General features: G+C 40.4%; 1 protein-coding gene across 6 annotated transcripts in view; it reads left to right on the top strand.

The window, feature by feature from the left end:
* The window catches only part of Pappa2 (pappalysin 2), a 256,051-nt gene that overhangs the window by 14,999 nt on the left and 216,528 nt on the right, over window positions 1-24,524 (top strand). For all 6 annotated transcript variants that reach the window (XM_031386494.1, XM_031386463.1, XM_031386444.1 and 3 more), the window contains exon 4: window positions 8,731-9,802. In XM_031386494.1, the coding sequence (XP_031242354.1) occupies window positions 8,731-9,802 (1,072 nt within the window). The remainder of the gene's footprint in view (window positions 1-8,730; window positions 9,803-24,524) is intronic.

Here is a 24,524-nt window from a genome sequence, read left to right as displayed (position 1 = left end):
TGGCCTAGATCCTGAGGATAAAGATACTTTGGGCCAAAATTCTCTATGTGAGATCACATATTTTTCTTTCGTAGAGACCAAGTAGCCAGCCTAGTTGCAGGCAGGGGTTTACTCAGATGTCAGAACTCAGAGAATGCAGGGCTCTGCACACTCACTGCGCTGAGAATACAAGGCACAGCTCTCTGTCATGGTCATACAGCTGAACAAAGCCATTATGAATATTTAAGTCTGACCGGCCTAGCCTTCGTGTATCTGGGCCCTATGTGAGCTGTCTCCCAGTGCTTTCTTCTGGGAAAGCAAAGGCCTCTTAGGTGACTTTCGTCTGCATGGCAGAGGCATAGACATTTAGGTGTTATTAAATGAGCCCAGGCCACGTGTGTCAACAAAATGACTCTAGTAGCCAATGGGCAAATGATTTCTGCTACAAGACCAGTGCAATGCATTGCTTTAAGAAAACCTCCTATGCAAAGTTTCTTTGTCAGAACAAGAAGTGGTAGGTTATTTTCAATGTGAACATCTCTCCTCCTTTGACCCAGGACTTCTGAGTATTGCAGGACCACTGAGTATGTATGAACTATTTAAACACTTCCTAGGGTGATCTTGATTCTCTGTACTGACCTTACTAAAAGGAAATGCTAAACAAACTTCCGAGAGGCTTCTCCCAACCATTTATTCCAAGGAGGAGTTGAATAGTAGGAAATTGGAATATCTGTGCTTCAAGATTATTAGAAAAGAGAGTTCTCAGGGAGATCTTGGTGGAAGTGGGAGAAGGTTGGAGACAGGGCAATGTCTGTTGGTAAGTGTGTCATTGTGTGTCCGTGTCTTTCTGAGGACTGATAGGCTCTGGAGGGTATCCTGTCATGATGAACATTTGCCCCATTGCAGCCTCTCTCTGGTGTACAACTCTGTCTCCTTCACAGTTCGCATCTCTGGCCTTCTGCACACGGGGTTTTATATTCTCTTGTTCTGCTTGCCTTCCTGTTTTTGTTAAGGTGAGAAGATAGCAGCTGATGGCAAAACAGGGTGAGGACAGCTTTCAACGTTTGATAAGAAACAGCAGGCTGCTTCAGCCCTGTCACACTACAGAGGCTCACTGTGAAGGTCACCCTCATGGCCCTGGCTAGCTCTTAAGGGAATTCCATAGCCACAGTGATCAGCAAAGCTCACCAAGGCTCAGAAGCTTGCCTGCTGCTTGTTCTGGAAGGTGATTAGAAATGACTCAAATGACATACCAGTAGGTAAACAGATAAATAAGCAAATGAATAAGTAAAAAGAATTTCTCAAGTGTTCAGTTACTCCAGAGACTGCCTTCTCCTTCTCTCCCAACCCTTTCTTGGTAGCAAAGACTACACATAAGGAACATTTCCCTACTTACTAAACTTCTGTTATTACCTCATGTGAGGAAAAAATCATTTAGTATTGCTCAAATATACTGAGATGAAGGATGATGCCTGGCCAAGTACTGAGTCTGGAAGGAGTCGCATAGATGAGTTAGAGGGAACAAGGGTCAGGAGGGCTCTTTAACTTTGTTATCCCCAGTAGTTAGTGTAAGGCAAGGTGAGAGTCAATATACCTCTTTATAGGCACAGGCTTTGCGGGCAGAGCCCTGCTAGGTCAACTTAGTAGCTGCTCCCTCAGTGGGAGTGAATTGTAGAGGGAGGAAGGTTAAGTAATTTTTTTTTTTTTCATTAGGGAAAACACAGTTGTTCTATGACATGTTTTCAGTTGGGAGGGTGCCTTTGACAACTCTGCTAAAAACCTCCTGTGGATCCAAGCTTATAATGACTTACTTATTTCTATCATGGGCAAGATGTTGGCCTTGATACAATGGGAATCAAGGGAAGTATAGGGTAGGGTTGCCAGCTGTCTAGGAGCTTGTAAGGTTGTTGAAGAGCTAGACCTCCTCCGTGTGCTAAGATGATGATGTTAGCAACAGACACAGCCGCTGACTGCTTAACATTAATGGGTGTCGATCATCCTTAATCGTCCTGCATGTGTTGGTGTGTTTCATCTTTCTTATGCTATATGTAGGTGCTACTGTGTTATCTCCATTCTATGGTCTGGGAACTAAGATATGGAGGACTATTTCATGTTGTCCAAGGTCATGGAATTATTGTTTGCCTGATCCAGTTGCTCTACCTCACAGCTTGCTCTTTCACATAGAAAAAAAAATATTAAGTAACATTCTGTTTTTCAGCTGACTGTTGGGCTGGCCTTACTCGGTCATTTGTGGGTCTCCAAGTCCTATTGAGGAGATGTAAGGGTGTTGAGATAGGATAGGGTTGTCCTAGGGATGCCCTGGAAATTCTGAAGGCTCTGGCCATTCTTCTCCCAGGCATGTACCACTATGTACTACTAATTTGACTATCCTGGTAACTTCTCTGGCTTCTGTGGATCGCTTTCTTTCTTTCTTACATAGTTTTATTATAATCTCTAGATAAATTTTCAATCCCTATGCACCATTAACCACTGCTTATCCTCAAAGACTTTATTCTAACTTGGAGTCTTGTTATTCAGGGACTAGGATGTAGCTCAAATGTATTCTTAGTATGTATACTTGGTCCCTAGTAACATCAGAAAAAAAAATGGATGAAGCAAGAAGGATAGCTCAGTGGTAGAGCTCTTACCTAGCACATACCAGGCCAGGATTCCATTTCTAGCATGATAACAACAGGTTCAACTACTACCATAAATACCACAGGGTCCTGCAACTCATGGGGTAGTGAGGCCAGCATCTGGGTGTCACCTGCAAGTCTGTTGGAAAGGTCCTGCTTGAGTGACACAGAATCAAAAATCTGATGCACTCAGATCTGGTTAAGGCCTGCAAATACTAGGTATAGGCAGAGGGTATGATTTCAATTCAGCTCCCTGGGCTGCCGGGTCTCCATCAAGTCACAAGATTAACCCCAAAAGTGGCTAACCTGAATTGATACAGTACCAGGACCTACGCTAACTACTTTCTCTAGGATCACCTTTGAGCCACTTTTTCTGAGGCTGCATCCTTCTTTAGGTTCTTATGTTCCACTGTTGCCTTTTCTGCTCTCTTAGACAATTTCAAAGCAGCCTTCTCCTCTCCATGCCTGGTGGATTCCCGCTGTATGCCTGGGTGGCCTGTGGGGAACCAGGGAAATCCCCCCTCCTGGCTTCTATCATCTATGCCTCTGGCGAAACCATGACTAAAGGAAAAGTGTTCTGTAAAGAGAGGCTAACATTTTTGCTGGAAAGATGCTGGGGAGATGGTCCCCATGAGACCCTCCTCAAGTCTGTGCTGTAATTTGTAAAGCATTGGACTCAGAGATGAAAGGTTGTGCCTGATCCCGTCTTGAAAGAAAGTTATCTGGAACAGCCGAAAAGCAACTCCTTGGATTTGCCCATCCTTTCTTTCTACCCCTCTTCCTGCTCATATAGTTCGTAGCTGCCAGCTTCCCTGCTTTCTGATGGATCGCCTTTTCCTTTGTCCCTTTTACTCTTCCATAATCTCTTTGCTGTGTGTGTGTGTGTGTGTGTGTGTGTGTGTGTGTGTGTGTGTGTGGTGTAGTGAGGGGAGGGTGCTGGATGTTGAGTAAGTAGTTGATGTAGAGGACATCATATGCATGTGTGAGGTAGACCCAGGCAGAATATCCCAAGAGAGGATCTTGCCTTCTATCAGGCTGATTTTTTTTTGTTGTTTTTTGTTTTTGGTTTTTTTTTGTTTTCTTTTCTTTTCTTTCTTTCTTTCTTTTTTTTTTTTTTTCGAGACAGGGTTTCTCTGTATAGCCCTGGCTCTGTCCTGGACTCACTCTGTAGATATCAGGCTGATTTATGATCATGACCTAACCTGCTCTCCACCCCCCCCTCACCCGTTCTTTTCCATTTTCCTCCTAAAAACAAACTTGCACCATACAGCATGTTTTTGCAGTTCCCAGACTTGATGACACCGAGTGTGACTCTTCTGTTTTGATGATCCAAACCTTACCTTCCTGGAAGCAGATGAAGCTTCTCTGAGAAGCAGAACTCTTGCTCCTGATTTTAATCCCCCAGAGGTACAGAATAAAACCCTTGCCATGGGGTTTTCTTGGAAGTTAGGTTCTACAGCTGTGTCTTTGCCAAGAGCATCATTTCTGCCCAGACATTACCTCCCCACCCCTGTTACCCAGGCTTGCTCTTAAGTGAACTCTTCTATGAGAATCTGCCACGGATAAAGAAGCCTCCAGGGGAGGGCTTTGCCCAAAAAAAGCTCTAAACAATTTTTAATCACACTTTGTCATTCAGCTGTGTAGGCTTCAGAAGAAAGTGGATCATGATAGAAAAGCACATCGAACATATTGCTAACTGGGGAAAGTTAACAGCTTAGTTGTATAGCATGGGTCATGCCTGGGCTCTTTGTCCATTTCTACACATCACATGCAACTTTAGGGTTACTGGGGTCCCCAAGGTCTGGTGGGAATACTCTGCCAGTCAGAACTCACAGCTCAGATTTCTGTAACAGAGTAGATACAGCAAAGGAATAAAAGCCATCATTTCTAGATAGCTAGATTTCTAGATCCTGTGGGAATCACAGCTGTCTAAGCTAAACCCAACTTTTATCAGTTCTTGATTCAATGTAACTCGATCCTCTCTGGCCTTGGGATCCTTAACACTTGTTAACTGATTGTTATATATCACAAAGGAGCCTGTGGGCTTTTTAGAAATGTTATCAGATATTCAACAAGGTTGTTGGTCAATTCAGGTTCTGGCCTATGACCTTGCTAGTCACTTAGTTTCTCCTCCAAACTATTTCCAAGTATGGCTTTGGACCTGTGCATTTTCCCAGGATTCACAGGATAAAAATAAGCAAGCTTTAAATCTCTTAATGCCACACTTGCAAGCCCATGTAGCTCTTTTGGGTCCCAAGCAATAACTTAAAGTACTTTACTGGAGTAGAAAGGAGATAGGCATTTTGGTTGAATAGACTTAGGTTTGGTCTCTGCTTTCTGGAACTTGCTAGATGTGAGACTATGGATCAATTTTTCCATCTTCCAATGTTCAGCTTTTGGTCCTCAGGGGAGGATATCCTAATTCAGCTCATATATTTGTGGTACATTAATAGGGATGGTACATAAGCCATGGTGAGAACACAGCAAAGCCTTCATAAAAGAGATCTTAAACTTCTTTTATTTTATCTTAGTGTAAGGAACAAGTCTCCTAAGCATAAAGAATAAACCCACAAAATTGAAAGAAACAGGGAGATATCTATACAGGTACTGCACTTAAAATGTCCCTACTAAACAGTTATTTACAACAGTTTGGCTTTGAGGTATATGTTGTATTAGAATTTTTTATATTGTCCTGGGAATATGCTAGTTTGAGAGAAGGACATTTTCTCTGATCGTACTGACTCTATTATTCCAAATGCTAGTAATGAATTAATAGTAGAGAATTGGGTACAAATGTTTTATTTTTTCTCCTTAAAGACACACTTGAGGATATTTCTGTTAAGATCACCATAATTTCTAACTAGTTTTGGGAGCTCAGAGCACAAATACAATGAACAAGATGTACTCTCTGAATTTACTTTGTCCTGCCCTTGAACATTCAGTTTTAATATAATATAAAGCATTTAACCAAATGTAAATTTAGTAAACACTGATAAATACCAGAAAGCAATTGGGAGGAAGTGCTGAAAAATCACTCTCTGAGTTTTAAGAGGATGTGATTTGAAGGTTTGTTTCAACCCCACTACCAACTTTTGAGTCACATCACTTGATCTGATCTTTCTTACCATGGGCTATCAGAGTTCAGCTTGTTGCTGAGTGATTTAATAAATCATATTCATGATCTGGTTCCTCTATTCTTCCCAAGAATGTGGCTTTAATGAATAAAAACCAGTTATAATGTGTTTGTTTCTATCACATGTACATCCAAAGTTATAAAGTCCCACTCTTGCACAAACTTCGTATGTATACTATGTATATTGTGTTGGCTTCAATTGTGTTACTTCTGACAGCCTCTGTGCTAGACTGGGAGGAAAGAGACATGTCCCGAGTATTCTGTCATTATTCCCCTGTGAAACAAAATGTGTCTTGTATCTGCTCAATGGAGTCAAGTGAGCATGGTTGGCTGTCTTTCCTAAGGGCATGCAGAGGGCTGTGCCAGGCTACTCTGTAGTTTCAGGGTAAAGGATGGTAAAGAGTAGGTTTAGAGTGGACAGATTCTATTCACATGTACAACTCGTTCATGGGTAGACACAGAAAAGCTCAAGACCTGGATGAGAGGCAGTATTTACCCCCCTCAAATTACAGAAATTTCATCACAGCTGTGTCTACTTTAGTCAGAGGGAGAAGGGGACATTTTGGCTGCTTAGGTCTGCTTTCCTTTTTAGTCTGAAACTTCTGGAACTGGCTCCTACTGGTTCAGTAGAGCCAAATATACACCTCTCTTCTGAATACCATATGAAGTGACATCATATAAGCAACCTAAAATTCATGCTGTGGGTGTAATTTACACTCTGGAAATTAGCAAATGCAGAAAATTAGTAATGTGAAAATTTTATAGCTTCTTGTGAGACAAAAAGTACAAATAATTTAGTGTACTGTTAACTGAATTGGAGTACTAAGGACAGTAAATTGACATCTTCAAACCTACAAGTAGATTTAGTTAATCCCTTATTCAAAACTATATGAGATCATATATACCCACGTATGTGGCCCTTTACAATAGACTTTCAAATTCTTTTGTTTTTATTTTTTTTTAATCAGCATATAGCTGAGCTATCAGTATCTACACTACTCATATTAAAGGTGGTGACACTTTTGTTCATAGGTCAGTGGTTGGAGATAATTAAGATAATACTGTACTTTTCAAAACCTAGAAGAAAATATGAAGCAGGAAACTATTTATTGGAGTAGGTTCATCTTTAGGAAAATCCACTGGACACAGGATTTCTGAAGAAGTAGTTCTTGGAGGGTGGAATATTTAAAGAAAAGAAGAGAAAAGAAAAGAAAAGCAACAGCAAAAGATCAGAGAACAAAGTAAAATAAATAAATAAATAAATAAATAAGTAAGTAAATGCCCCCAAACAACAACGAAAACCCAAAACTGTCAAGCTGGGATTACACTGTAGGAAGTCATTGTCTTTTCTTCGGGGTTTAATTGTTATTTTAATTAGTACCTCTTATTCTGTCCTATTATTATCATCCTTTGAAGTTTAATTATTCAGTTGACAAGGAACTGTATTGCTTAGTTATTAGTTTACGTCAGGGGCAAGAAGACTATTCTGTCACTTATGAGAAAATAGCTATTTGCTTATCATGGAAATATGATGGTTTAGAGAAAACACTCTCTCAAATTGAACTCAAGAAGGGGTGTTCTGGAAGGGTGATTAAAAAAAAGATATTGTGTAAAGTTATCAAGGAAGTAATCAAAAAGGCAACGAATGAGAAGCCTTCTGCTCATAAATCCACCCTACCCATCCCATCAACAAATATTGTTGGCTTAAATTATACAAGAATTCAGGGAATAGATAAAATTGTTGTCTAGCTGTCCCAGGGAGAACAACTCTTATTTTATTCTCAGGCATCAGCACCTTAGACTCATTCATCAATGCAAGAAGTACTTATCACACTGAAGGTTTCCACGGAAGTGTAATGTTTTCCTGTAATTTACTAATTAAAATGCTCTTTAGGGCAAGTGGTTCTCAACCTTCCTAATGCTGCAACTCTTTAATACAGTTCCTCATGTTGTGTTGGGTTCCATCTCAACCATAAAATTATTTGCATTGCTACGACATATCTGTAACTTTTTGCTGTTGTTATGAGTTGTAATGTAAATAGTTTTAGAGACAAGTTTTCCAAAGGGATCATGACACACAGGTTGAGACCCGCTGCCTCAGAGTGTGTGAGAGAAGTTACTCAGCAAGAAATTGGGAGTCAATCAAAATGGAATACTGAGTCTTTCAAGGACTCCACTCTGTCTGAGGGTTCCCTTCCATCTGTGGTCCTACCACTCTGTGTCCCTAACATGCTTCTTGATGCCTCCATTTTCAGAATTAGTATTTACCGGTATTCCTGACATTATTTATTCAAATGGATTTATTGGTGTAGTGCTTGCTCTGAGCCTGTTGTGGGTCCATGCCTGCAGGGATCTCATTTATTTGGGAAGTCCTGCTTATTTTCTGTGAGAGGAATCCCTGGGTAGAAAACGGCCAATCCCATTACTGACTTTCTCATTTTTTGAGGATAGGGCAATTGGATCAATGTTACTTTGTATTGTCTGGGAAACATTTGCTCTCTGTGGCTGACTTGGAGGAACAGTGGGCTAGGGTGGTGTCTGGATGTTACAGACTCCTATGTGCCTCACAAGAAACATTTTAACATTCAAAAGAGAAAATGAATGATGACCATTTGGTTTCAGAAACTATATGGATTTCCCTCCTGACTTCTGAAGCAATGTAAAGATGCTAGTGTCAGTGAAGTAAGGCAGGCTTTCAAAATCCATGAGCATGAAGAATATTTGCACCAAAGGCTTGCCATCATTTGTGCTGGATGCCTATCTTGGTTATTTTTAAATTAACAATGAATTTAATTGAATGACATCTTCCCCCCCCCCTTGGGGGACAGATACTGTCAGAATACTTAATATGGGAGTACGGACAGGTAGCCAATGTGGGGAATTGAAAACCTATGTTCTTGCTATTTACATGGACTTTCCTTTTCCTTTCTCCACTCCCTTTGTATCTGGTCTTTCTCCCTTCAACTCTTCCTTCTTTCCCAGGTGTGTTTGATAACTGCTCCCACACAGTCAATGACAAGGGCTGGGCCCTGGGGATCCGTTCAGGGAAGGACAAGGGGCGGAGAGATGCTCGCTTCTTCTTTTCCCTCCGCACTGACCGGATGAAGAAAGCCACTATCGTGACTGGCCACAACCGCTACCAGCCAGGTACATGGACTCATGTGGCAGCCACTTACAATGGACAGCGTATAGCTCTGTATGTGGATGGCACTCAAGTGGCTAGTAGTCTTGATCAGTCTGGTCCGCTGAACAGTCCTTTCATGGCGTCCTGCCGCTCTCTCCTCCTGGGAGGGGACAGCTCCGAGGATGGGCATTATTTCCGTGGTTACCTGGGCACATTGGTCATCTGGTCGACTGCCCTTTCACAACTCCACCTCCAGCACAGTCCCCAGCGTCCAAGTGGAGTAGATGAATTGACTGCCTTGATCCTGACAGCCACTTTCGATCCTCTGAAAGAACAGTGGGCTCCATTTAGAGATGAAACATATCCCCGGCTGGAGGTTCTCCAGGACTCTGAGTCACAGCCTGAGATTCTATCACCTTTACAGCCCCCACCTTGTGGGCAAACAGCTTGTGACAATGTGGAACTCATCTCCCAGTACAATAAGCATGGGCACCTTCGCGGAGAGAAAGTGATCCGCTACCAGGTGGTAAACATCTACGATGATGAGGGGCTGAATCCCATTGTGAGTGATCTTCAGATCCGTCGTCAGCATGAGGCCCTGAACGAGGCCTTCAACCGCTACAATATCAGCTGGCAGCTGAGTGTCCACCGGGTCCACAACTCCACCCTGCGCCACCGGGTTGTGCTTGTTAATTGTGAGCCCAGCAAGATTGGCAATGACCACTGTGACCCCGAGTGTGAGCATCCACTCACTGGCTTCGATGGGGGTGATTGCCGCCTGCAGGGACGCTGCTACTCCTGGAATCGCAGGGATGGCCTCTGTCACGTGGAGTGCAACAACATGCTGAATGATTTTGATGATGGGGACTGCTGCGATCCTGAAGTGACTGATGTCCGAAAGACTTGCTTTGATCCTGACTCACCCAAGAGGTAAGGTCTGGGGTGTCCTTCGCACAGGGTGCATTTCTACTACTGCAGTTTTTCTTTTGATTCCAGGAGACAAAAGGCATTCACACAGTCGCCAAATGAAACGTTGCACCCTCCTAGGCTTTACTGGGCTTTTAGGAAGGGCTAGATCTGTGAGGCAATTATGATCCCGGAAACGCCTAAGATAAGGTACAGCTCTCAAAGGGCTCAGGGTCTGTGGAGCTTACACAGAGCATAGGAGGGCACGGACAGTGAGTGCAGTGGAGGCATGCAAGAGCTCAAAGGGCTCTCACCAGAGGAGGCCAAGGAATCCTCAAGAAGAAACACAGGATTTCTCAGAGAGAAAGGGAAGTATTTCTCCATTGCACAGCTCTTCAAAAAGCCACTGTCCTGATGAGGGAGTTGGTGAATTAGTCAAATTTCTGTCAGTAAGATGACCGACCTGAAGTTAGCTTTTTTTGACTCATTTCCTGGATGTACCAGCTCCAGGTTGGCCTGGGGGATAAAGTAGGGCATTGTGGGAGGAACAAACTATTTGCTTTATGCTTCAGGAAGCAAAAGGAGAAGAGGAAGAGGTCAGGATCCTACAGTCCCCTCTGAGAGCATGTCCCAGATTAGTCAAGAACCTCCTAGTAGACCTGAATTCCCAGATGTTCTATCACTTCCCATAGCATCACCCCAGCCTTTGAAGAACTAACTGGGTCAGAAGTTTTGGTGCTGTGACAGATACCCAAGGGAAGTGATTTCAAAGAGGAAACATGTATTTTGACTTATGATCTTAGAGGTTTCAGTTCATGTATGGTGAAATTATACAGCACAATGGAAGAAAGCTGTTACTTCATGACAGCTAATAAGCAGAGAAGGGCTGAGAGGTACTAGGAGAGGAGAGAGGCTCTTTAGAAGTGTGTCCTGTTGACTCACTCCCTTCAGTAGGCCCCACCTCATAATTCTCAATGATATCACAATGACGTTAAATGATGATTCTATCAGTAGATTTAATCCATTGATGACTCCCCTCATAATCAATCACTTCCAAATGTCGTATCAGTGCTTTAACTTATGAGACTTTGGGAAATTATATGCCAGATTTAAACCATACTAGGGACCTTATCTAAGTTACAGTAATAGTCTTTCAAGGTGCCCAGGCACCATTATCTTCAGAATGGTCCTTTATCTCCTTGAATTTTGGTTGCATTACTCATCCGAGTCTTCATAATGTATTCTCCTCACTGTCGCAGAGTTGCTATGGGAACACATCTTATTCCATTCATTATCCAGACCTACAATGCCTACATACAGTATTTGAATTGTATATCTAAAGGAGATATTTATAGTTTTAGGAGTACTGGCACTTAATCTAATGCCTTGATCATACACATGCACTACCACTAAGCAAAACTCCCAGTCCTGAATGTTTGAACATTTTTATTGTTACAAATATTTCAGCCGCAGTGTATGTAAATGTACATGCATGTGTGGGTGTTTGTGTGACTCTAAATCAGTGTACATGTGCATGCATGTGGAGGGCACAGGACAACCTTAGGTTATCCTTAGGCACTGTCAACCTTTTTTTTTTTTTTTTTGGCACAGTCTCTCATTGTCTGGAGCATGCTGGATAGATATGGTTGTTGGTCCAGTGAGCCCTGGTGATCCCTCTGTTTCCATATCTCCAACTCTCAGATCATTTACATGCACCACTAGGTTTGCTGGTTGTTTTTAAAACACGGGTTTTGGATATTGAATTCAAATTCTCATGCTTACAATAAGGACAGTTTATTGACTGAGACATTTCTTTAGCCTTAAATATTCATATTCACAATATTGAATTATATTGAGGAGTAGCATACTCCTAATTCTTCTCCATTTCTTCTCCATGTTGAGCTTTAGACAGCACCAGGAATCACGTTGAGTTAATTTACCTCTCTCTGGCAATCACCTCCATAGTCAGGGTCTTGTTATTTTATTTTATTTTACTTTTTTTATTTTATTTTTGAGCACCAAGGTGTTTTATGTTTGTTTGTTTTCCTCAGATACTGTCTTAGTCAGGGTTTCTATTCCTGTACAAACATCATGACCATGAAGCAAGTTGGGGAGGAAAGGGTTTATTTGGCTTACTTTCACATGACTGTTGATCACCAGAGGAAGTCAGGACTGGAACTTAAGCGGGTCAGGAAGCCGGAGCTGATGCAGAGGCCATGGAGGGATGTTTCTTACTGGCTTGCTTCCCCTGGCTTGCTCAGCCTGCTCTCTTATAGAACCCAAGACTTCCAGCCCAGGGATGGCACCACCCACAAGGAGCCCTACCCCCTTGATCATTAATTGAGAAAATGCTCCACAGCTGGATCTCATGGAGACACTTCCCCAACTGAAGCTCCCTTCTCTGTGATAACTCCAGCCTGTGTCAAGTTGACACACAAAACCAGCCAGTACAGATATCTAGATATCTGTAAGATCCATATCTAGATATGGATCTTAATATCTTCCTTGACTTTCTGTTTCTTATATGCTCTTTTTATTTTTTGGGTTTTTGTTGGGTGTATTTCTTTAATTTTGTCTTCTAATTCTTCAGTGCCACCCAAAATGGGTGCACTTTTCTGGGGCTAGTAGGTTGTTGAATAGACTGGATACAGCTAGCTCCTACTCCATCTGTTAGTTCCCAAAGTTTATTTACTATATTGTCCTACACTAGAGGACACACCAGACACTAGCATGCTAATATGTATTGCATTTGATCTTAGAGTAAAGGATGAGGAGTGACTATCTTCTATTTCTTTTGTCAAATTAAAAATTTAACAAATAAATTTTTAAATCTTCTAGTTTTTGGATTTTTTTTTGTTTTTGTTTTTGTTTTGTTTTGTGTTTTGAGACAGAGCTTTTCTGTGTAGGCTGGAACTCATTTCATAGACCAGGCTGGTCTGAAACTCACAAAGATCCACCTGCCTCTGCCTCTCAAGTGCTGGGATTAAAAGCATGTGCCATCACTACCTGGCTGATCTTGTAATTTTTGATATCAGTCTATTTTATTTAAGAGTTTAGTTTTATAAGATTCATTATTTTAAATGTTGTGTCGTTGTATCTGTGTAAGTGTGTGTGCATGCATGTGCTGGTATCTGGTGAGGCCAGACGCATTAGCTCTTCTGCAGTTTGAGTTAAAGGCAGTTGTGTACTTCACAATACAAGTGCTTGGAACCAAATTTGAGTCTACTAGAAAATTAGTATGTGCTGCACCATCTCTTTGGCCAATCATTTTTTTCTTTAAAGTTCTATTTTTTTTAAATGAAATTGAGATTCAAAATACTTCTTATCTTTTTTCATGCTATTTGTTTCAAATGTATAGTGCTTGTTCGCATAGTAGGGAACACACTTTAGAATCTCTACTTATATTTCATTGTATCCAAAATTTCCTTTTTGAGAGGTGAAGCCTAAAATGCATAATATGAGGTAAGAGTTTTCTCCCCTTCCATCCCCTCATATGTATTCTGTGTGCAAAGATTTCTCTTTATCTTCTACATTATGTTCTTTGTGCTGAATTTTTATTATTAAAACATTGAATTATTTTTATAACTCTTATTGGTGAGAGAAGAAACTAAGACACTATCATTTATCAGCTTCTTATGGTGTGTCAGATACATTAAACTAAGCAGAGGGACAAATAAAAGAACACATAAAGAACAGTGCTAACAACTTACTGGAGGGCTTAAAGATTGTATCTAAATGCTCTGGATTTCAATACAGACTGAAGCATAAAAACCAGAACATAGACTATAATGTGTTTCTCTGTGCCATGGCTTGGATTATTTGAAAGTACTCTGGATTCATAAGATTTCTGATCTCTGAGTTTCTACGAGGTCTTTGGAGTTGGTAAAGTGAGTGGCCATTTCTGCACTAAATTAACCATGTATAACACTCTTATTATAATTAAATCACAGAGCTCAACTTCACAGCACCATTATTTTGTGACTCTTAAAGGATCCAACTTCAACAAATGCTTTGCCAGACACTTATTGAACAACTGAGTATGCCAGACTTAGAGTCCATCTACTTAGGAGCTCACAGTTTAGGGGGAGGGAATGGGAGAATGTGCTCAGGCCTATAGATAGATCACAGATTAACAGTCCTTAGTAACTGATGACTGATAGTTGATGGTTGTTCTTGCTTTCCAAATCCATTTTAGCTTTCCCACCACTCCCATTGAGAAATCAGAAATGTAGGCCAAAGTAGTTCCTTTCTCAAATACTGGGAGGAGGAGGAGAGAACCAAAGGAATCCAACATCAAACATCTGTAGCCCAGATGGGGCTATCAAAGGGAAAGCATTTATAAGACTTGGGACTGGTCAGAGATATGAGTTATAGATACATTACCCAGCCAGTGGATCACAATTACTGAGATAGAGGAACTTGGCTTGGGTCTAGGGAAGGGTGCTTAAGCCAGATGTCTACTTCTACTTACTAGTTGTCTTTAGGGAGTCCTCAAGGGGTGCAGGAGAGAAGGGGGTTGAGGGTCCATGTCAATGCAGTCAGGAAAATCACTGACCATTTTCTTAGGGAGCTAAGCTAAGAGAATCTCTGTGGCTGAAGGTAAACCTGGATTCTCTGACCTTTATAATTCCTCAATTTCCTTTGGTCATTTTTGTTATTGTTATTTTCCTTTGTAACATAATTTCTCTGCTTCTGTACCTGCTTTTTCTTTGACTCACTCCTTTATACAAGAGTTGGATTAGCTATTCTGCCCAATGTGGAATTGGGTGCGTATTTCCTTTGTTGATTCTGTGTCTCCGATTCTGTAACACCATTGAGGACCATAATCATCAAATAAAAACAAATGGCTGAAGTCTGTCAAGCACTTAGTCTTTGACTTTGCTGGGAAGTGGGCAGTGGGAAACTGGCCGTTTGTGTTTGGAAGCTTGTGGTAGGCAAACATCTCTTGTCTTTCCTCCATCCCTTGAGTTTTGTTCCAGGGTAGAGGAGTGTACATAGAATGCTCGTGTGTGGGCTGAGAGGTGCCCAGCAGAGTCATATCAAAGAGCATGCAGTATGTGCATCATACCAGAGGAGTGGCACATCTTGGGTCAGGAGGTCTGATGTATACGGTATCAAAGGGGATAGGGTGGAGAAACATGTGCTGCACTAGCCTGTGTGCAGGGACTTCTCTGGGATTCACTCACCCACACACTGTGGCTTTTGAGCCAAAGGAATGGTGGAGCTGGGCTCCTGCAGTGATGGGTCTGTTAACCATCAGGCAGGCTTCATTATAGGTTTCTTTTGAAGTCAAGATTCAAAGTTCACTGAAGCCAAAAAAAAAAAAAAAAAAAAAAAAAGCAGGGGAAAATAAGTGTAAGGGGGTAGAAGAGGGCAGGGAGAGAGGGAATTGAGGGAAGGCTTTAAAACTGAGCAGAAAAATCCGTCTGTCTTTCCACTTTACCATGTTTGAACTGTACAAACTAAGGGGATGTTTCCCTTTCTCACACTCATGTCACCTGAGGATGAGAATCAACGAAAACAAAGCTTAGGCAATTTACCTAGAAATAGAAACCTCTCCTGTTTACTTTCCTACAGGCAAATTTTCCACAGTTGCAATAAATATTGTCCTAGAGTAAATAAAACGGAGTTTTACTGTTCACCTGGCTAAGTGCATTTTTCTCTCCAGGTGTGTGGAGAGAGAGCCTGTTTTTCTCCCTTTGTGGTTATTTCTTGGCCCAAGACACAGACTTGTGAAAGAGCCATGTGGTCTGTCTGGGCTACAAATATTTCCTCTTAGGAAAAACATGGAGAGACCCCAGTCTCCAACTGTATCCAGCCGTTCAAGGTAGTTGGGTGTTTTCCTAAGAGTTGGGGTGTAGCTCTCTGGTCCCTTGGCCAGCTGCCACTCTGTCTCAGCTGATCCGATGTCATTTCAAAGATCTCTTCTTAGAATTTAAGCACAGGCATCTGAAAGACAGCTGCACATTTCTGTGTGAACTTATTTTCCTATTTCCTCCTTTCTGTTTTCTCTCTAGAAATCTTGTATTTTACTTTAGTGACCAAAGAAATATTAAATCTTGTTTTTCCCTAACCCAGACTCTTGCTCTCCTGATGCCAAAGATATAGATTGGGTGGTGGGTGGAACACAGTGTTGCCTTTGCTTCGGGCTTCTTTCGAAGGCTCTTTAATCCCAGCATCTCTCCCTAGAGGAAGCTGCTGACCAATTGGTTTTCTGAGCTCCACACTTTCTTTTCCTTCTCTTCTGGGACTTTGTCTAATGACCACAGACCTGACTTTTCAAGCTCAACACTTGAATAACTAATGTCTACTTAGCCTTGACTTTTTGTTGGATTTTTTGTTTGTTTGTTTGTTTGTTATTGTTTTTTTTTTCAAGACAGGGTTTCTCTGTGTAGCCCTGGCTGTCCTGGAACTCACTCTGTAGACCAGGCTGGCCTCGAACTCAGAAGTCCACCTGCCTCTGCCTCCCAAGTGCTGGGATTAAAGGTGTGCGCCACCACCGCCCAGCTAGACTTGACTTTTAAAGAGTGCCACTTCCTCTTTCCTGGGAAGTTTCTTCCTCCTGGACTTCGTAACTGCATTTGCAATGCTCATCTGCATTGCTTCTCTGCTCCTGGCCACGCCCCCCTCAGTTGTTGCAAAGGCTTCCAAACTGGTCTCCTGCTTTGTGTTCCTGCTCTTTCTTCTAACACAGCTCTAATTTTAGCACATCAGAGTAATCCTGAGATCATAACTCAGATCATGTCCTGTTTCCACAGTGGCTGCTCAGTTCACAAGGAGTCAAGGTTACGGAACAATGTCACCCGGTTCTGTTGGGCCCTCGCCCTTATCTCACACTGTTTGTTACTTTAGTGGCCTCACTTCTTGCTGTGTGCCATCAGCTAACTGAATCCTGTCCTTGGACCTGCTGGGTACACTCCTTCTGCAGGATCCTTCTGGTGGCTTTACTCCTCTGGAATGTTCTCCTTCAGCTTTATGCATGGTTATCTTGTGCACAATCTTTTGGTTATTTTCCAAAGTCGCCTTCAGGTAACGTGTGCTTTGGTGGCCCCATCTAAAAAGACACACACTTCTTAGAGTTTTCACGGTTTTGTTCCTGTTTGAGTTTTTGTTTTAGAATTCATCACTAGCCTGTTATTCAGTTCATTGTCCTTAATGTCTACCTTCTCTGGTGGAATGTAAAGTGAAGAGATTTTCACGTGGTTGGGTTACTATTGTACTCTCACACCTAGAACCGAAAATGAATAAGCTACATATCCAACAAATAATTGTTGAAAAGCCATGTTCCTACTCTGGTACAGTGGTTGGCATACTATGATCAGTGAGCTAAATTTGGCCAACTATGTTTACATAAATAAAGCTTTATTGGAACACAGCCATACCCACTTGTTTGCATATTGTCTATGGGCTGCTTTCATGTGGCAGAGTTGTATAGTTACAACAGAGACCAGATGGCCCACAGTGTCTAAAATATTTACTATAAATGTTTGTCCTACTATATATTCATCATAGTATACTGTAATTATCCCTTGTTGCCTGTCTCTTACACAAGACTTTTGATCCTTTGTTGATAGTTCTTGGAACATAAGATGTACTTGGTTAGTATAGCAAAAATAAAGTTTTATATATGTATGTGTGTATGTGTGTGCATGTGTGTATAACCAGCATATATACATATTTATCTCACACATATACTCACATAGGATAAATAGCATAGAGATTCAAAATCAGAGAATATTACTCTGTTGATGAGAGAAGAGTATAGGAAGTCTACATTTTATTAACCTTTTGTATTCATCTCAGCACTGGTAGAATGGCCACATTCAGAGGAAAACAAAGTAACTTAAAAGCACCCATGAAAAAAATGGCTTGACTTGGTTTTGTTCTTCAATATATTATTTGGTTAACTGAAGTCCCAGGATGCTCTGAAGGCATGAGACATAGATTTTAGTGAACAGAGCAATGATAGTCAACTACAGCATCAGGAAGAGAGATGAATTCTCTTTGGAGGGGACAGTGAGTGAGAGCAGATTCCAATAGCAGATCTAGGGCATTCAGTATAGACTGAACTGCTCTGAATTGAGCCTCTTTTAAAGGACGTCACAGATGAGCCAGGATTCTTGTCAAAAGTCTTAGCCTTTTGTGATTAAGAACCAGTGGTTTCCTGAACCAAAGACACTGGATATTTTGTACAATTGCATAAGGGCCATCAAGTGGTGACGGATACAGGCTCTGAGCGTTCATGATTTCCCTCAGCAGCAGTTTTCCTGGACCCCCTGACCACTCTGCACACCGTGTCTTGTTAGCTGTCTACTCGATTAATCATAGTTTCTGCTCCTTTGCTACTAATTATTTTTGTTCAAATCCTGCAGAGAGTAAATGAGAATTGACCCTTCTCATTAGAAGCCATAGATTCCTTGTCAGCGCTGGTTCCTAGTGACTAGGACCCAGAGACAAAATTAGCTGGAGAGGTTGTCTAGTTGTCTAGGACTGTGGTTTCTTGTCAACTGATTCAACATTCTGGGTAGAGTGAATTGTTTTATTATCTTTTACTGTTGGTGAGCATACTCATTTTTGTTTTTGATTTTGTTTTGCTTAGATTTTCCTGGTTGTCTGTCATAACCATAGAACTTTCATACCAGTTGTGTTCTCAGAATACCATGATTTAGAATAAAATTACTAGTTTCATTGTAAGAACAGAAGTAAGTTTTATATTAATTTTTGTATTTAATGATGGCAACAACTTTTAAGAGTTAAATATACAGGCTGGGTGGTGGTGGCATACACCTTTAATCTGTGAGTTCAAGGCCAGCCTGGTCTATAGCATGAGTTCAAGCACAGCCAGGGCTACATCAAGAAACTCCTATCTGGAAAAGTTGGAAAAAAAAAACCCTAAGTATTTATTTACATTTTCCACATTTTCTATGTAAGACTAAGATTCATACAATAAAGCAACTATCGCCATGCAGTGGCAAACATCAAAGTGACTTCAGAGACAATGCAATAGTGGGTCATGTCCCTAACAGAAGAAATAATCATTGTGAATTAAATTTAATTGTTTAAGTTTTACAGAGCATGGGCACGGGAGGAGATGAAGGAAGAGAGGTGGAAATTACAATAGAGGGGCTTTATGAAAAAAGTGATTTCTTTAAGATATGAAGAGTAGAATGTTGGAGACGTTACAGAAGGGTCAAGATATGAATCAAGGTGCCTAGTGTCATGTGTACACATAAGGCCATCGTGAAAGGAGATGTTTCACAGGTATGAGTGAGAAAGGCTGAAATTGGAAAAGTGGTAGCCATAGCAGTAGTTAGAAGGTTGGCTTAGACGGTTGTACAAGAAACAATTAGGTGCCATCTAAAACGTCTAGAGGCGAAAGCTTCTGCTTTATTACATGTCTTTTTTAACAGTTACCATCTATCTTGACATATATACATGTGTATATATGTATATATATATACATATATACATACATATACACATATATATGTATAGGTATACATATATACATATATGTATATATGTATATATATATTTTTCCTTTAGAGAAGACATTTTTCAAACATTATTATTATTATTATTATTATTATTATTATTATTATTATTATTACAGTGTATGAGAGAGTGTGCTATGTATGTGCACATGCTCTGGCATATGTGCATGTGGAGGTCAGGACAACTTTGTAGAAGTGGTTGGTTTACTTTTTTTTACCTTTACATGGATGGGTCCTAGGGATGGAACTCAGGGCCTTGGGTTGAGATAATGCCTTATAGTTTTTAAAGATGCTACAATCAACGGAAAGTACATAAAGTAAAGTCAGGGTTGCCTTGTAATATAGCATATGAATCTATAGCTCATCTCAAAAGAACCAATTAAAACATTACACCCTCTTCTTCTCTATTTTACACAATCTGACTGGGGTTCTTGTTATTTCTGTTTATTTTTCTTCGGGGATTTTATTTCGTCATGTTGCTCTGAGATAATTTTTTATTATAAACCCATTTTCTTACACTGCAGATACTTATTTACTTTTGTATTATGGACTTGGCAATATAAAACCATTTTAGAATATATTATTAACACAGAGAATTTTTTGGAAAGATTGCAGGGTGATAGAACAGAGATGGAAATCTCAGAGAATTAGTTTGTAGACACAGGTTTCAGGGGGTACTTTACTCTTGTTTGTATACACAGGTTTCAGGGGGTACTTTACTCTTGTTTGTAGACACAGGTTTCAGGGGGTATTTTACTCTTGTTTGTAGACACAGGTTTCAGGGGGTATTTTACTCTTGTTACAGGTTTCAGGGGGTATTTTACCCTTGTTTGTAGACACAGGTTTCAGGGGGTACTTTACCCTTGTTTGTAGACACAGGTTTCAGGGGGTACTTTACCCTTGTTTGTAGACACAGGTTTCAGGGGGTACTTTACCCTTGTTTATTGTCTCACAACTAAGCAACACAAAGTTTGTTTTGTCCCTCTTTAAAAAGTGGGCTTTTTCACTTTTAGGGACTCTATTTTATTATAAATGTAGTCTTTGTGAATTCTGGCTTTTATGTTCTTACTTTGATAACCCCTATATTTCATTTTGTGTTGAATTCAGGAGACCTGCAATTCTATAAAATTTAACTTTGTGGGCTCTAGGAATTTCACATCCCTCTGGGAAGCCAACAGGATTTTCTTTCTTCTTTTTAAAATTATTTCATTTTGAAAACAGTTTTTCTCTACAAGTTGGCCTTGAACTTGTTATATAGCTCAGAATTTTTCCCACCTTCTTTTACTTTTTTTTGTCTCTGGACATTTCTTTTAATTTCAGCCTATCTTGAAAATACATTTAATATTTGTTTCTTTTGTTGTATTAATTGGTAGTGGCTCATTTCAAAGGAGATATTACTAAGGCTTTGGAGTGACTTACCCCCATATTTAAGCCAAAAAGGGGTGTCTTAATTAGTGATCATTTGAGAAATTCTTTGAGAACTCTGTCCAGGTGCAGCATGCAAACTGAATGTGGTAGACCGGTGGGCTGAAGGTATAGACAGAATATCTTGTGTATTGTATGGATGCCTTACCTGTCAATTAAAAAACTATGGCCTATAGGAAAGAACAGAATAGAAGGTGGGACATACAGGAGGCAGAAAAAATTTTGAGATACAGCTTGGTGCAGGAGATTCACCTGGGAAGATGTGACGAGACAGATACATGGTAACTGGGCACAGGTAACCAGCCATGTAGAATGTAGGTTAAAACAAATGGGTTATTTTAAGTTATGATCTAGTCAGAGAAGAGCAGAGAAATATGGCCTAAGTATTTGTAAATATATTTAGAGTCTGAGTCTTATTTCTGGGAGCATAGGTATGGGAGGAAGAACTAAACCTAACTTCTACATGAAGGCAGTATGGTGCATTAACTTAGATCTTGGGCAGGAAGTGTGACAAATTGAAAGTGACTAGAAAAAATATTGCTACAACAGAAAAAAACTAAGAAAGCAGACACAAAAAAGACTTGGCTCCCAGCCCTCACTGTAGTTTGGACACACAATTTAACTGTCTTCATTTGCAATTTCTATTAATTTATGTCCAGCCAATGTCTGCTGAGTACCTTCTCCTAATCAGGAATTGTTGTAGGCTTTATAAACATTGTGGAGAATGAATCCCCTTTCTTCTTGAGGCCTCTAGTCTAGTGTGAGGGAAAACAGTCAGCAAATAAACAATTGTGTATATGCTGTGTGCACATGATAAGATCTGGGCAAGAGATTCAGGAGAATAAGGTAGACAGAGGATGCTTTCTGCAGAGGCACTGTGGAATGTATCCATAGGGTTCTCTAGTAAAGGCAATGTTGTAGAAAATGTCTGAAGCAAGCCAGGCTGAAAGAAAGACACCTGGAGTCTCTAAGATTTTTTTTTTCCAGGCAAAGGGAGAAATAAGGAGATGGTAAGACTGGAATGGAATGAACTGAGCAGAAATTAGTTGGTAGGGAGAGGCCATGTAGTGCTGGTCGGAACACAGGTCAGATTGTAGCTGTCCTCTCCAGAAGCTGGGGTATCATTAATAGAGTTTGAGTGGTAGTCCCATACAGCAGCTGCACATGGGAGGGAGCATACTAGAGGGTGTGCAAAGAAATCCCTAACTGCCCTGTCTAATTCAAAGTAATGTTGTGAAATTCAAGTAAGAAAATGCTTGTTAAGGCTGTCCTGTAAATTGCAATTACTTTGCATATGAAAAATGTTTGGTAAAATATTGACTAACGAGTTTGGAGAGAGTTGGATATTCCCAAGAAGACATCAACAATGTAACTAAAAAATAATTATGAAGAAGGTATTCATCACAGTGTGGAATTTACTAAAGATCATGACTTATGAGGTCATAGGCATTTGTCTTGAAGCAGAAGTGAGATTTTCCTTGCTTATGCCAAGCCATGGAGTGTACCCATGCCCTACTTCTCTCAAAGATTGGATGTGAAAATTCAAAGCCAAGTAAAATGAGTATCTCCTTTTCTATCATGGTTGTAAAAATGTTGTTACTGCTCAGAAAAGCCTGTGTGTGGGTGTGCTTGGTACAAGTAAGAATTTCCATATGAATATTGACAACTGTGGTAAGGGATGGAGGTCAGAGCACCGGGAATGAAGACAGAGAGAGGGATTCAGAATTATTCGAAACCAAACAGATGGGCTCAGTATAACAACACCATGAAGATGTATATGATGAAATTAAGAATTTAGATCATAAAAACATCTGCATCAAGCCAGCAGAGAGATATGTAACAATGGATGTGAGGATAACCTTGGGTGTACAAAAACATGATGGGGCTCTGAAAAATAACCCAACAGTCCTAGGCTCTGTTGAGATTAAAGTATCCAGGTTTCTGGAAGAGATGCTTCCTCTAGGCAAGTCCTAGTCAGGATCTGTCTGGAGTCTTTACCCAGCTCTGGGCAGTAGGTTTTATGAGGAACATCAACAACTTGAAATATAGCCAAAGCTTGAAGGAGTGTGGTGATAATCAAGATGCTAAAATGACCCTGATTTCCTTCAACTATGGATCTTAATGTCCTTCCTTCTTGGTTGGAGAACCAGTATAAAATGAATTTTAAAAAGAGTCACAATGGTTCCTTTTTCATTTCTTTTAATCCATCTATTAACTCATTAATTCATTCAGTTTATGACAAACATTACTGTACCTACTCTGATTTAGACATTAGAGCAGACGCTACAGATAGAACTCTTTCCTTATTTGTATGGGACACATATAAATGCATACAACTGCAGATCTGAGGAGAATGGAGTCAAGGGCTTTCTCTGTTCATCAGTGGGTTCCTAAGTCTGAATTTCTATGGTAATTAATGATGTCTTTTGCTTCCCATCCCTCTTCACTTCGATCCCAATTTACTCCTACATGACATTCATTCTAAGAATCATATATATGTTCAGTGCTTCCCAACTGGAAAGACTCACCTTGAATGTGATGAGATTTGTGTTGTTCTTGAATGATGAGTAGATATCAGAAGTAGAGTTTATTAAAGGGATTGGGGGAGAGCAAAAGTTAACAAAGGCATGCAGTGAAATGCTCAGGACAATTGTTCTAGCTGACTCCATGTGTAATCTAGGTCATCTAGTTAAGTGTGTTTTGCAATTATATCTAAATTTTCTGTCCAGTGGTATGATCTACTCCTTTTCATAGATTTAAATACAATGAAAAGACATCATCATCTCTAATTTTATTATTCTTCTACTTTCTATATGATTAGATATCATTAGTCAGAAAATAGATAATGTCTCCTACTCTCTGTTGGGCCAGCTAGGTTATCACAGATAGTTTTAATAGGTATGTAGACTAAAGATGGCATGTGTAGTAATGATCATCTTGGGAAGCTATCATAGTATTTCATTGCAACTAGAGAGAATGATACTGTTTCAGTGGGCAGTGGTAGAATTTAAACTAATACAGAAGAACCCTTCTGAGACACATGCTAGTGTCCACCTTCCATATTTGGGCTTCATTTCTATGGTTTTAGCATTATGTATTTTGCAGGCATATTTCTGATAAGGGGTCCTCTGGAAGAGATTTTTATTCATCAGGTATGTTATATCATACCTTACTGTGCAGGTAGAACTTAAAGCAGTTTTTAAAAATAGTTTTTATATGATGCTATGATTTAAAATAAGAATTCTAAGGACTGGGGAGGTAGCTCAGTGATAGAGTACTTATCTGGCATGTATGAGACCCTGGATTTATGTTCTAGTATCACAAAGAAATGAACTGGGAAGTATGGCCAAGAAGAAGGGATGGTGAGGCAAACAAAGACAGATTAAAGGACTGGCTCAGTGGTAAATACAGGATGTTAAATGATTCACACACATTAGGATGTTAGAGTTAGGCCACAGGTCAGCTCCGAATTTCTCAGTGCTCACACAAAGTGGGAGGTAGGATAATGCACTGTTTGCCAAAAGGATGAAAACGCAGAACTGCTCAAAGAGAACAGCTGCCACAAAGGACTCCTCAGACAGAGATAGCAGCCTAGTGTGTTGGAAAGCATTTTCAACAAGACCCTCATTCAAAAATCAATACTAATAATACCAATAATAATAATGATAAAACAGAGGCCAGGTGGTGGTGGCACACACCTTTAATCCCAGTACTCGGGAGGCAGAGGCAGGTGGATTTCTGAGTTCGAGGCCAGATTTCTGGTCTACAGAGTGAATTCCAGGACAGCCAGAGCTACACAGAGAAACCCTGTCTCAAAAAGCCAAAAA

The sequence above is a fragment of the Mastomys coucha genome, unplaced genomic scaffold, assembly GCF_008632895.1.
Source record: "Mastomys coucha isolate ucsf_1 unplaced genomic scaffold, UCSF_Mcou_1 pScaffold1, whole genome shotgun sequence".
In the NCBI taxonomy this organism is placed as follows: Eukaryota; Metazoa; Chordata; class Mammalia; order Rodentia; family Muridae; genus Mastomys; species Mastomys coucha.
This window is presented reverse-complemented; position numbering and strand designations above follow the sequence as displayed.